The sequence below is a fragment of the Cetorhinus maximus genome, chromosome 13, assembly GCF_964194155.1.
Source record: "Cetorhinus maximus chromosome 13, sCetMax3.hap1.1, whole genome shotgun sequence".
NCBI classification, from domain to species: domain Eukaryota; kingdom Metazoa; phylum Chordata; class Chondrichthyes; order Lamniformes; family Cetorhinidae; genus Cetorhinus; species Cetorhinus maximus.
In genome coordinates this window covers 6,482,709-6,497,089 of record NC_135891.1, presented here as the reverse complement: position 1 = coordinate 6,497,089, position 14,381 = coordinate 6,482,709, and the positions used below count along the sequence as shown (strand labels likewise).

General features: G+C 44.2%; 1 protein-coding gene across 1 annotated transcript in view; it reads left to right on the top strand.

Annotated features, from left to right (window-relative positions):
• fam83c (family with sequence similarity 83 member C) overlaps positions 1 to 11,719 on the top strand; it is a 125,450-nt gene extending 113,731 nt beyond the window's left edge. The window contains exon 4 of the mRNA XM_078556277.1: positions 10,044 to 11,719. Within this exon, the coding sequence (XP_078412403.1) occupies positions 10,044 to 10,881 (838 nt within the window). The 3' untranslated portion in view covers positions 10,882 to 11,719. The remainder of the gene's footprint in view (positions 1 to 10,043) is intronic.
• The last annotated feature ends 2,662 nt before the right edge of the window (positions 11,720 to 14,381 follow it).

Sequence of the window (14,381 nt, the reverse complement as noted above, 5' to 3'; positions counted from 1 at the left end):
AGTCTATACGGCAGCTCTCAAAGAGCTGGTACAGGCACGATGGACCAAGTGGCCTCCTTCTGTGCTGTATCATTCTATGAAATGTAGAGCTGACATAGATACACGGTGGATTTAAAAGTATCTTAAAAAGGAAAAGAATACCTAAAGGGAGCATTGGTCATCTTGAGAGTGAATCTGGAGCATTAATAATGGGTAAGGAAATGATGGAAGCATTGGACAGATATTGTGTCTGTCTTCACTGTAGAAGGCACAAATAGCATCCCAGAAATACTTGCAAATCAAAAGGTGAAAGGTGAAAAACAATTACAATCATCAGGGAAAAGATACTGAGAAAAATATTAGAACTAAAGGCTGCCAAGTTCCCAGGACCTGATGGCCTGCATCCTAGGGTCTGAAAAGAAGCGGCTGCTGAGATAATAGATGCATAGGTTGTCATTTTCTGAAATTCCCTAGATTCTGGAAAGGTCCTATCAAATTGGAAAATAGTGAATGTAACTCTTCTATTCAAGAAAGAAGGGAGACAGAAAGCAGGAAAATATAGGCCACTTAGCTTAACATCGGCCATAGGGAAAATGCTTGGATCTATTATTAAAGGAGTTATAGTGGGGCACTTAGAAAATCTTAATGCAATCAGGCAGTGTCAACATGGCTTTGTGAAAGGGAAATCATGTTTGACTAATTTATTAGTGTTTTCTGAGGCAGTAGTGTGGATAATGGGAACCTGTAACTGTGGTGTACCTGGATTTCCAAAAGGCATTTGATAAGTTGCACGTCAAAGGTTACTATGCAAAATAAGAGCTCATGGTGTAGGTGGTAACATATTAGCATGGCAGAGGATTAGTGTAGCTAACAGGAAGAAGAGAGTAGGGATAAATGGGTCTATTTCGGATTGGCAAGATGTGACGAGTGGAGTGCCACAGGGATCAGTGCTGGGACCTCAACTATTTACAGTTTATATCAATGACTTGGATGAAGGAACCAAATGTATGGTTGTAAAATTTGCTGATGACACAAAGAGGTAGGAAAGTAAGCTATAAAGAGGACATAAGCAGTCTACAGAGGGATGTAGAAGAATGAGTGGGCAAAAATGTGGCAGATGGAGCATATTGTGGGAAAATGTGAGATTGTCCACTTTGTCAGGAAGAATAAAAAACAGTATATTATTTAAAGAGAGATTGCAGAACTCAGTGGTACAGAGAGACCTGGGTGTCCTGGCACATGAATCATAAGAAGTTAGTAGGGTCATGAGGACTCGAAACGTCAACTCTTTTCTTCTCCGCCGATGCTGCCAGACCTGCTGAGTTTTTCCAGGTAATTCTGTTTTTGAGAAGAAGTTAGTATGCAGGTACAGCAATTTGTTGATTCTTGATTAGGAAGGCAAATGGAATGTTGCAATTTGTTGCAAGGGGAATGGAATGTAAAAGTAGGGAAGTTATGCTACAGTTCTACAGGACTTAGGTGAGACCACATCTAGAGTACTGTGCACAGTTTTGGTCTCCTTACTTAAGAAAGAATATAATTGCATCAGAAGCAGTTCAGAGAAGGTCCACTGAACTGATTCCTGGAATGAAGGGGTTATCTTATGAGGAAAGATTGGACAGGTTGACCCTGTACCCATTGGAGTTTAGAAGATTGAGAGGTGATCTTATTGAAACATATAAGATCCTGAGGGGACTTGACAGGGTGGATACTGAAAGGATGTTTTCCCTTGTGGGAGAGACTAAAATTAGGGGGCACTGTTTAAAAATAAGACAGATGAGAATTTTTTCCTCTGAGGGTCATGAGTTTGTGGAACCTCTTCCCTCAGGAATGGTGGAGGCAGGGCCAGTGAACATTTTAAGGCAGAGGTAGATAGATTCTTGATTGACAAGGGAGTCAAAGGGTATGGGGGTAATTAGGAAAGTAGAGTTGGGGCCACAATCAGATTGACCATGGTGAAGCAGGTTCAAATGGGCTGAGCGGCCTATCCCGACTCCTAATTTCTATGTTCATTTGTTAGCAAGGCCCATGAGAAAAAGCAAACCAAACACTGGGCTTTATTTCTAGACGGACAGAATTGAAAAATAGGAAAATTCTGCTAAATCATTGTCGAACCTTGGTTAGAACGCACTTAGAACACTGCATGCCGTTCTGGTCATCTTAATATAAAAAGGATATGGAGGTACTGGAGAGGGTACAGAGAAGATTTACAAGAATTATACCAGTAATGTGTGGATATCCATGTCTGGAAAGGATTGACGGGCTAGGTCCTGTTTCTCTTGGAGAAATAAAAGGCTGAAGGGTGACCTAATAGAGGTCTTAAAGATGATGGAAGGTTTAGATAGAGTGGATACAGAAAGAATGTTCCCATTTGTGGGGAAGAACTTTAATAGAGGCCATCAAAAAGGATAGTCACCAAGAAACCAAATGAGGAATTCAGAAGAAACTTCTTTACCCAGAGAGTCGTGAGAATGTGGAACTCACTGCCACAGGGAGTGTTTGCAGTGAATAGTCTAGATGCATTTAAGTGGGAACCTAGACAAACATTTGAGGGAGAAGGGAACAGTGAGTTCTGATGTTAGATTCAGATGAGGAAAGATGAGTCTCGAGTGGAGCATAAACACCAGCATGGACTGATTTGGCTGAATGGCCTGTTTCTGTGCTTTATGTCCTATGTAATCCAATGTATTTGTTAATCATCTACAGCAAGGGTTGTCAAACATATCAAGTGGTTCCCCTTGTAAGTATTGGCAAAGACTGAGGACCTTCTTATAAATATTAACGTACTGTGATATCTTGGAAATATTAGTAGTGTTACAACCAGGTGAGGAGGGGTAGGATGGCTTCCCTCTTTTCCCACTCCTTGGGCAGAATCGTCCCAGATTCGCACTAAGTGCGGTAGCGGGTGGGTAAAACGACATCAATGGCGGCTTTTCACTGCGTATCATCCCAAACCCGCCGCATTAATTAAGCATTCCCGGGAAACATGCTGTTTCCATTGTGGCTGGGTTCCAATTCGCCTGCCATGCTGTCACCTCACCACTTCAACACGTTGAACGCCACATTTAAATTACAACCACGCGCACACCTCTCAGTGCTTCCAGCCCAGGGCTGCTGCAAATAAGACATGGCCCCTAAAGGCAAGAAGACTGCAGCCGCCAGGTTTAGTGACGTGTCCCTTGAGTGTCTTTTGGATGCTGTAGAGGCCCACCATGATGCCATCTATTCCTGGTCTGGCTGCAGGAGGGGCAGCAACATTACCACTCCGGCTTAGTAGGCGATGACAGTGGTGATCATTGCCAATGCTGCACAGAAGAGGTTGGCCATCGAAAGCAGATAGAGGATGAATGATCTCATCCATGCTGCCAGGGTAAGGAACCATCTCATCACTCTAAACTCACACTCTCAAGCCCATCACAGATTCACTGGCATCTCACTCACTACCAGCTCAAGGGACATCACCACTCACTCGCTCACATACACCCTCACATCTCCATCTGGCCTCACCTCCTCTGGAGACAGCTTCCTCAGCCCTCACCATCTTGAGGCCAGTTGCACAGATCAACTTCTGCCCCCACACACACCCTGGGATATCCCCCTTCCCCAGCACAGCCCTCGTCCTACAGCCTCTTCCCTTGCCTGAGGCCACTTCTCCCCATTACCCAAGCAAGCCCTAGCCCTGCTGTCATACAAAGCCACCTCCACCTCATGACTGATCTGCCAGGTAGAGACCTGCCCGTGAGCCCCCCTGAAAGCGCTGTGGTGCTGTCTGTGAAGCCTGGCGCTGATGACTGTGAGTGCTGCCCGAAGCAAGGGAGGCAAACAAATCCCGAAGTCCTGAGCAAAGTGCAGCTCACCAGGCGCACATCGCTTGTGGTGCACGCCGACATGGGAGGGCGATTCCTGCATGGGGGGGTGGGGGAATGATTCCGGCAGGCTGGCTGTATAATGAAATGCAGATGTATTACAATGAGGTTCCTGACATCCGATGGTGGGAGACGCGGCCCACCATCGACAGGCAGAGCAGACGATTACAAACTGGTTTCATGACGTCGTGAAAACGATTTTTGGCCTTCTTGCCATATTGTCCGCTCACGCTACCCAAGAACGCCCGACGCCACCAGACACGGACAATTTCGCCCCTTGTTTGATCGCAACAGAATTTTTTAATAAAAAGGACATGCTAGGCAATTCAATGGGTATTTAAATGTTTGCGTACTGTGACTGTAAACGACACAAACTAAGAGATTTCCTTGAGTTTTTTTTTAAAAAGGGAATAGTATTTATTGTACTTAACCCAGTCTGAGAAAAATAATAAAAACGCTCTGACTCAAATACACTCACATTCACACTCACTCAGATTACAGAGTGGGAGGATGGATTAAGCAATTTAAAGTCTAATAAGGTTAATGGGTATATAGCTCTTGAAAGTTGGTGAATTAGCTGGCTTCAGTTTGAACATGGTGGTCCTTCTGGATTCACCGTTGAGGCTGTTTAAAGATGTGAACAGGTGAGTTATCTGTTCTTCTGGAGACAGCAGCTCCTGGTTCTTTAAGATAAGTCTGTCTGCAGCTCATGGATAGTCAAAATGAGCAGACAGGGTTCGAAACTTGCAAGTTGGATGGAAATAAAGAGAGGGAACCCACTCGGGGTCTCACTTCCTCAGCGTCTCATTTACTCTGCAGAGGAAACAGGTGCTTAACCAGACAAAGGGCCAGCTGGCTTGTCCTGCAGAACTTGTCATACCCCTAGCCAAGCGGTTCCAGTACAGCTACAGCACTGGCATCTACCCAGCTATGTGGAAAATTGCCCAGGAATGTCCTGTACACAAAAGCAGGACAAATCCAACCTGGCCAATTACCGCCCCATCAGTCTACTCTCCACCATCAGTAAAGTAATGGAAGGGGTCATCAACAGTGCTATCAAGTGGCACTTGCTTAGCCACCTGACCACTGGTGCTCAGTTTGGGTTCTTCCAGGGCCACTCAGCTCCTGACCTCATTACACTCTTGGTTTAAACATGGACAAAACAGCTGAACTCCAGAGGTGAGAATGACTGCCCTTGACATCAAGGCAGCATTTGACCAATTGTGGCATCAAGGAGCCCAGGCAAAATTGGAGTCAATGGGAATCAGGAGGAAAACGCTCTGCTGGTTGGAGTCGTACCTAGCACAAAGGAAGATGGTTGTGGTTGATGGACGTCAATCATCTTAGTTCTAGCACATCACTGCAGGAGTTCCTCAGGGCAGTGTCCTCAGCCCAACCATCTTCAGCTCCTTCATTTTCACCTTCCTTCCACCATAAGGTCAGAAGTGAAGATGTTCGTTGATGATTGCAGAATGTTCAGCACCATTTGCAACTCCTCAGGTACTGACGCAGTCCATGTCCAAATGCAACAAGACTGGACAATATTCAGGCTTGGGCTGACAAGTGGCAAATAACATTCACATCACACAAGCCAGGTAACGACCATCTCCAACAAAAGAGAATCTAACCATCACCCCTTGACATTCCATGGCATTACCATCACTGAATTCCCCACTATCAACATCCTGGGGGTTACCATTGACCAAAAACTGAACTGGGTTAGCCATATAAATACTGTGGCTACAAGAGCAGGTCAGAGGCTGAGAATTCTGTGCAGAGTAACTCACCTCCTGACTCCCCAAAGCCTGTCCACCATCTACAAGGCACAAGCCAGGAGTGTGATGGAATACTCCCCACTTGCCTGGATGAGCGCAGCTCCAACAACACTCAAGAAGCTCAACAACATCCAGGACAAAGCTGCTCGCTTGATTGGCACCACATCCACAAACATTCACTCCCTCCATCACTGATGCACGGTGACAACAGTGTGTAGCACCTAAAAGATGCACAGTAGGAACTCACCAAGCCTCCTTAGATAGCACATTCTAAACACATAGCAACTACCATCTAAAAGGACAAGGCAGTAGATACATGGGAACACCACCACCTGGAAGTTCCCCTCCAAAAGCCACTCACCATCCTGGGATGGAAATGTATCACCATTCCTTCCTTCACTGTTGCTGGTTAAAATCCTGGACCCCCATCTCTAACAGCATTGTCAGTATACCTACACCACATGAACTTCAGTGGTTCAAGAAGGCAGCTCACCACCACCAGGATGGTGAAGGGATGGACAATCAATGCCGGCCTAGCCAGTGACACCCACATCTCATGAATGCATTAAAAAAAGGGAAACATGACCCTCTCTATCCAACTGCCCAGTGACTCTAATATGTTCATGGCTAGTGGATTCCTGGCTTACATGATTTGTCTGGGCATGTTCCTTTCTTAGCCAGAATCCTTTGCCCAAGTATTTAATTGTTTGTTCCCCAAGTTGAGTATTGAGGTGATTGGATGCTTTGCTAATGGAGTAGGAGATGGCTCCCACTCATACCCTTTCAAGACAGTTGTTCCTGGAGAGGCTTTGCGGACAGGTTCTATGCATTTCAATGGCTTTGGAATGTAGAAGGTACGGTGATGGAAATGTTCAGCCGCCTTTGACCGTGATTTAAAATAATTGGAATAATGTGGCTTTAGTCTTTTTAACAATTCAATTAGTGGCTTCCAGCCAGTAAATCGCAGTCGTTTTTTTTACATAAAGCATGGCTCCTTAACAGTATGTCCGCAGGGATTCCTACAAACACTGACACCTGCCCAGGGACTCCAATCTGAACCTTTGAAAGTCTGTCATCACCTGAAGGAAAACCAGTGCTATGTGTGTTTTTTGTTTAATTGGGAGATTTTAACAGAAATGAAGTACTGATAGGCTGATGAGTACTGAAATCTCATGACCTTGGGTGTTCAGTCTGTGGGCTCCACTGGCTTGAGAATTGGCTTGACAATCCCGTGTCAAATGTGCTCATTTGCTGCAAGGAATACAGCCGGGGTTTACAGGCAGGGAGCTCTCAGCACGTTGTTCCCCTTTTTTTAATATCACAGATTGTGCACAGATGCTCATTTTGATCGTTAGTCTTTCCATGAGGCCTCCCTCAGTAAACATGGACAGGTGTCACCAAAGGACCTGAGGCTAGGGGGGATTGCTGTACATGTGGCCATACACTGACATCAAGGCTAATCTACAATCATGAAACAACAAGAGGTTTTATGGTTTCATCCAGGGCTCAGTGGGCGACGCTCTCACCTGAGTCAGAAGGTTCTGTGTTCAAGTCCCACTCCAGCAATTTGAGTGCATAATCCAGGCTGGTGCTCCAGTGCCAGTACTGAGGGAGTGCTGCACTGCTTGAGGTGCCGTCTTTTGGATGAGATGTTAGGTAGAGGTCCTAGCTACCTTTAATATAAAAGCAAGACACTGCGGATGTTGGAAATCTGAAATAAAAACAGAAAATGCTGGAAAAACTCAGCAGGTCTGGCAGCTTCTGTGGAGAGAGAAACAGAGTTAATATTTCGAATCCGTATGGCCCCTCTTCAGAGCCTATCTACCTTCTCAGGGTCCACGTGAGAGCTCCCATGGCACTATTTCAAAGATCAGGGAGGTTCTCCTTATGTTCTGGTCAATATTTATCCTTTAGCCAACATCACAGAAACAGGTTATCTAGTTATAATCACATTACTGGTTGTGGGAGCTTGCTGTGCACAAATCGGATGCTGCGTTTCCCACATTACAACAGTGACTACCTTTTTAAAGTACTTAACTGGCTCTAAAGTGCTTTGTGATGTCTTGAGGATCATGGATGATGTTTAATTATTCCAAGTGGTTTGTTAAATGGTGACTATCAAGGAAGATTATTCATTTCATGGAAAACCTCTCTCTCTGAATTGGTGACTATTAAAGTAGCACGCGAAGGAATTGACCAATTGCATTACACACGCTATAAAGGTAGTTCATCCCTTTGGTCATGATTGTACATGCACAAGATTTGCAAATATCCATCAGCTTAAGCAGGTTGAATTAACAGCAGTTGCAGCATTAGCCTGGAGCATGGGAGCTGACTCCCTTTCTAATCTTCAACTTGTCAAAGAGGAACAGAGGCAATCATTTCAAAATGGGGAATTTGGAGTAAGATTTTTACTTTTGTAAAAAAAAATAAAATGGCAGAGATGAGCTGTACCAGCTTAATACAGCTGGGCTAGAACCCTGGACAGAGGCTGGGAGGTCAGTTCCCACTGTGGACACGTTGTGAAATGGAATTCTATACATTTGGTGTTGCGTGGGCTGGCACCAGGAAAAAAGACTATGAAAGCTGCCAGATTGTCTTAAAAACCCGACTAATTGATGAATGCCCTTCAGAGGGGTTACTACGCCAGCCCCACATGGCGTACAAAGTTCTTCTTGTCTTCTAATATTGTAAGAATGATTGCCACACTTTCTTGGGGCAACGAGGGATGGATAGGAAATTATGTCGTGCCAACATCACCCACTTTCTAAGAAGAAATGAAAATATAGAGGGGGCCAGTGTTTAAATTGCAGCCTAATTTAATAAAGTGGCAGTTTGCTTTTACTAAACCGCAATTTCACAGCCAGCCAGTGTGAGACGCAGGCTGAGAGCCTCAGCGCTGCTGGGGTGGGGGCGGGAGGAGCGTGAGCGCTGGAGTGTGCACATGCGTGGGTGTGCGCTCACTGAAGGCACAGAGCTGCCTCAGGGAGCTGAAGAGTTTTAAAATGAAAAATGAGGATTTCACAAATAATATAAACGTGTCCCCACACGTGACTGAGTCACATGAAGAGGGACATGTTAAAAATGAGTGTTGGACGGGCAGCGAAGAGACCTACTTAATGAGCTGCTTAAGGGTCGTAATAGGCTTCTTAATTCTTGGCGGGTGTGCTGCAGTTTCTCACGCGCACCCGCTGGCTGAAATATCGTGCGAGTGAGCAACGATGTCGGGACACTCACCCAACGTCATCGCGCGCTGTTTCACGCTCGGGCGTGTCGGGCGTGCGCCCGCAGGCTGAGCTGAAGATCCTGGCCTACGTAAAAGTTACAACGCAAACAGGCTGTTTGGCCCAACCAATCTGCATTGGTGTATATCCTCTACATGAACAGTAGTCCAAAGTCTTTGTCCCAAATCCCTTTTCCTTTAGCCACAAACCTAATCTCTTAAATGTTGACATGATCTCTACTCAATCACTCATTTCAATACCATAGCCTAACAATTATCTAGCTGGAGGGAAAATATTATTCTCTGTCCTAAGCCTCTTGAATTTAATTGTAACTATGTCTCCCTACTCTGCATTGTGGTAATTGTCTATTTTAAGAAGCAATTGGTGGGCACAAGGTGCTTGACTCCCCAGATTGGGTGCAGGGACAATGAGCAGCTTGAAGAACACACTGGTGGAACCACAAAGAGCTGGTGCCTGAAGGCATGGAGACCTCCTCCTTATGGCCTAGAAATCGGATGGAAATGTGCCCCTTTATTGGCACCGAATGGGCACGAACACCATCATGATCCTGGCCACTGCTACCCTCTCTCCCAGTCCTCTTAAAGGACTTACCTGAAGGTCACAGATAGCAAAGCAGCATCCCAATTTTGAGTCTCCTTCACGGGAAACCTGCTTCGGGGCTTCCATTACCTTTCCGCAGCTTGCCGGTTGTTACCCAGGTGTGCCTCTGATCTATCCATTCCGCTTTTGGTCATGACTGAATTTTTTGACCTATCTCTTCTACTTCACCCTCCCCTCCCACAACTGAAAGGGGTATTCAGTCTAAAAAAAAATGTATTTAATAATTCAAGTGGTACTAATGCCAACAGAAGCTACAAAGATAGACCCAGGGTTTATTGCCAGCACATTGTTGGCAGTGCTGTGATGCTGTATAATGGCATTGGTAAGATGCAGGTGACATTAATATCACTGGAAGAAGGTGCTAAATCGAGTGTGAATGCAAAAAAAGGAAGAGATATTCTTGGCCTTTTCTTACATGTTGCAGGTAGGCAGCTCTGAGCAGTGTTGGCAGAGGGCTCAGGGTAGATTGCCCACTTGTTCTCTCAAATACAAGTATTGTTTAGTCCAGAAAGGCCAAAAAACCCCATTACATGTTATGTGCTGATGAAAAATTGACCACATGTTTTCTTTCTTTCTAGCTTTACCTGGCTGGCAGGACACGTGCATCTGAATTTTGTCACACTATCGACTGGACAGGTAGTGCAAGCATTTGATGATGAGTTTCGATGCCTTTATGCAGAGTCGAAACCGATTGAGCGTTTCTCCTGTTCGACGGACGAGGTTCTTTCTTATTACACATCCAATCTCCATATCCTTCCGGAACACTGCAACGTGATGGAGAGGCTGGTGGAACCAATCCATTCCAACACATCCAGCAGCCAGTCAGGAAGTAGTCCTCGCAGCGTCATAGAGCTAGCTGTTCCAGCTGTGAGAATATTCTGGGAAGGTAAGCAAGTCAGTCCTTGTGCTTCCAATGGCTTTTCTGACATTGATTATAAAATCAAAGAGAATGACAAAACCAGCAACAACCGGGCTCCTAGTCCATTGGCTAGGCTTGGTGGATTAGGCTTTTACAATGCAAATCCTAGCAATGTGCAAGCTGTGCATCATCCTCTCAACTTTCGCCTTCAAAATCAAGGGGCAGCTGTTCAGCAAAGAAGATTTTCCATAGTCCCACCTAGAACTATTCAAATACCGAAGGATGACTTGCCCAACGCAAGAAAGCTAACCCCTCCATCATCACCGCGACTGTGGGTTCCCACTTCACCACAGATCAATTCTGCAGAAGCTTCCCGTCAAGCTGAAGAGCCTGATGACCCCACCAAAGATTTGCGGAAAGCCCCAGGAGGGATGACGAGGTCAGCAAATCGAATGACCCTTGGGCACAGTAAATTAGAAATGATGGTGGAATATAACGATAAAATGAAGGCCAGAAATGTCTACAGCCGGTTTCAATTAATGAAACATGGTCCTTAAGCTCGGAATAAAAGCAAAATACTGCGGATGCTGGAAACCTGAAATAAAAACAAAGTGCTGGAAAAACTCAGCAGGTCTGGCAGCATCTGTGGAGAGAGAAACAGAGTTTAACGTTTCAAGTTGAAACTGACTCTTCAGAACTGAAGGGAGGCCCTTGAGCACGGGTTCCCCTACCTAGTAGTGACTTCTTCGGATTGTTTCTTGCATAACTATTCCTTGATCATCTTGCTGGCAGTCAAGTTACCAAAGCTGCTGTGTTCAGTGAAGAACCAGTTTCCTACACAATTGTTACCTGGAGCCTGGGTAGGATGTGTTGTGTAGGGGGCGCGGGGAATGGTGTCGTTCAAAATCTGTAGGATGCTCACAGGATCGATCTGATTCACAACCGCATGTATAGTGACAATGAAGATGAGAGGTGACAATGTTGACCCTTTGGATAGGTATCATCACCTAATTAGAATTTTTGGGGCTGAGGGAGGGAAGGTGGAGCGAGAGGTTCAGATGAATCAAGTGCATATGTTGAAAAGCACTTTTTAAAAAAGTGGTTCACTGGCTATTTTTTAAAAAAATTATTATTTCATGGGCTGTGGGCAAGGCCAGGATTTGTTGCCCATCCCTAATTGCTCTTGAACAGAGCGGCTTGCTAGGCCATTTCAGAGGGCAGTTAAAAGTCAACCACATTGCTGTGGGTCTGGAGTCACATGTAGGCCAGACCAGGTAAGGACGGCAGATTTCCTTCCCTAAAGGGCATTAGTGAACCAGATGGGTTTATTTTTTAAAAAAACAATCAATGATAGCTTTATGGTCACCATTATTGAGACTAGCTTTGTAATTCCAGATTTTTATTAATTGAACTTACATACCACCAGTGCCATGTGGGATTTGAACCCATGCCCTTAACCTGAGTCCCTGGATTACTGGTTCAGTGACATTCCTTTTTTTAAAACCATGTACAGTGTCAAATCTCTAATCTTGAAAGGATAATAAGATAGTTTCTTTTTTAAGAAATGTTAGCCTTTGAAATATTTCAGTGTACAATTTCAGTATCACTAATACTCAATACTTGCAACAAGAGATACTGTTTAGTAGGGCATCAGTCCAACTGGAGGAAAGGACATTTGTCGTTCCAAATCTGAGCTCAGGAGGAATTTAATGCCTCACTGAGATTACGTTTAACTTCTGTGATGGGAAAATATTTGACAAAGTTGATTAAGGAGAATGGTAAAAGAACCAGAAACGACATGAGGAAATATCCAGCGAGTTATAATGAGCTGGAAAGTATTGGCTAAGGGTAGTGGAAGCAGCTTCAGTCATAATACTCAAAAGAGAACTAGACAAGTACTTGAAGGGAAATTATTTCCAGGGCTGTGGAGAAAGAACAAGAGAATGGAATTAATTGGATAGCTCTTTTGAAAAACCAACACAGGTGGGATGAGGCCAAATGGCCTCCTTCTGTATTGCATCATTCTCTGAAGAGAATTTGTTCATGGGATCAATGATTCAGATATATAGAGACACAATTAGCACGTAACTGAGGGAGGAAGTCAAGTAGTTTTTTTTTACACTAGGAAGTTAGATGAGAAGATGGTGGAAGCTGACTTAAATGTTGGTCTTTTTGTTTTTTATTGCATGCCTGTAATTGGAAATTCAGTTAGACACAATGAATTTGTACAATGTAAAACTTTCGCTAAAGTTGTTCTGTTTTCAATTCCAATAAATGTCGCTTGGTAAACAGTGTCCTGCTCGCACCCTATTTTATATAAAACTATTCAATCTGCAAACTATTTATCTGGGTTCCTGCTTCTATTTGCTACTGTGTGACCACAGCAGGAACGTGGGTATATCTAATGAGGTGAGGATCAACTTTTTTATTCATCCTTGGATTATGGCTGACTGGCTTCAGAAGGCAGTTATAGTCAACCACAATGGTGTGATACTGGAGTCATATAGAGACTCAGGTCAAGTAAGGACGATAAGCTTCCTTCCATGAAGGACATTAGGGAACCAGTCGGGTTTTTATGAGAATCTGACTGCTTCATGGTCACACTTCCTGGTTTTTAAAGTTTTATTCCAGATTTTGTTTCAGAAAATGAAATCAAATTCTCAACCTGTCATGTTGGGATTTGAACTCTCATTTTCTGGATCAGTGGTCCAGACTTCTGGATTACTAGTCCAATAACAAAACCGTCACATTTCCACACCCTCTTAATGTGACGTTGTCATCTCTCACATTTGAATATCCTATTGGCACTCCCTGTTGTGGCTCCCATATGGACATTACTAAGATTCTGGAGGGATAAATATACTCGAGCAAGATTCCTCCACAGTGAAGGAAATAAAATTGGGACAGTAACAGGAACTGTATATGCTACAGTGGCATTCTCTACATGGGAAATGAATGGGGATGGGTTTAGTACACTCGAATCACAATGGGAGTAGATGTTATATTGGGCTTTATATGTTGGATCATGGTGAAATAATGCAAGTGTAACTTCTGGTGCCCTGGGGTTTTTGTGAGGGCACCATCACCTGCAGGTTGCACACCATCCTAACCTGGCCATATATCGCCATTCTTTCATTATTGTTGTGCCAGAATCCTGCAACACGCTACCTAACACCATTACAGGTGCACCATTAGCACAAAGACTGCAGCAATTCAAGGACAAAACCCACCCATCACCTGAGGACAACCTGGAGAGGCCAGTAAGTGCCAGCCTTGTGAGTGTCACCCACGGAACTGCGACAGTACACCCTGGTTTGGATTGTTGTCCTATGCTCTGTGCTGGTTTCGGGCTGAACAAGGTTCCTCTTACACAATGAGTGACTTGGACATAGGCTGTATTAAATTTTCTTAAAACTACCTATCTGCAACTATCTACAATCCAGACCACATGGTAAGAAACATTTACTCTCTTTACACAGGCTGTTCTGTGACCTGCTCCTTTCGGAGCCCCTTGGCCAACTGATTTGATCTCGTGCTTACTTAATCAGTAACACCATTGTCTAATTAACATAAACATTAAACCTTTGTGCATACCTTCAGTTCATAGCACCCTCGCCTTTGAGTCAGAAGGTTGTGGGTTCATGTCCCACTCCCGGAAACCAAGAACTGTGAATGTACTCGAAAGAGTTACATGCGATCTGTTGATAACTCGAAAGAGTTACCTTCAGTAATTGTGAATGATTTGGAATACATCATTATAATAATTGATTGCAAATTTTACAATCAGTTTAATGAACTCTTTCTCCACCTCTATCCTGGTCAGGCACCTAGATATCTGCTTATGCCCCACAGAGTCAAAGGCAGGGTGAGCAACCACAATGACCAGTTAGTTCCTATTTTTCTTGGCATCCCTAAAATAATTTTAGAACAGATCGTTTATCTTTGCAGCAATGCAACCTTTCTGCCTGGGGTCCAAGATAATGGATTTTGATAGTTTTTTTAAATCATAATTTTATTAAAAAGATGAGCCAGGATCAAGCCTTTTGGGATTGGCCTC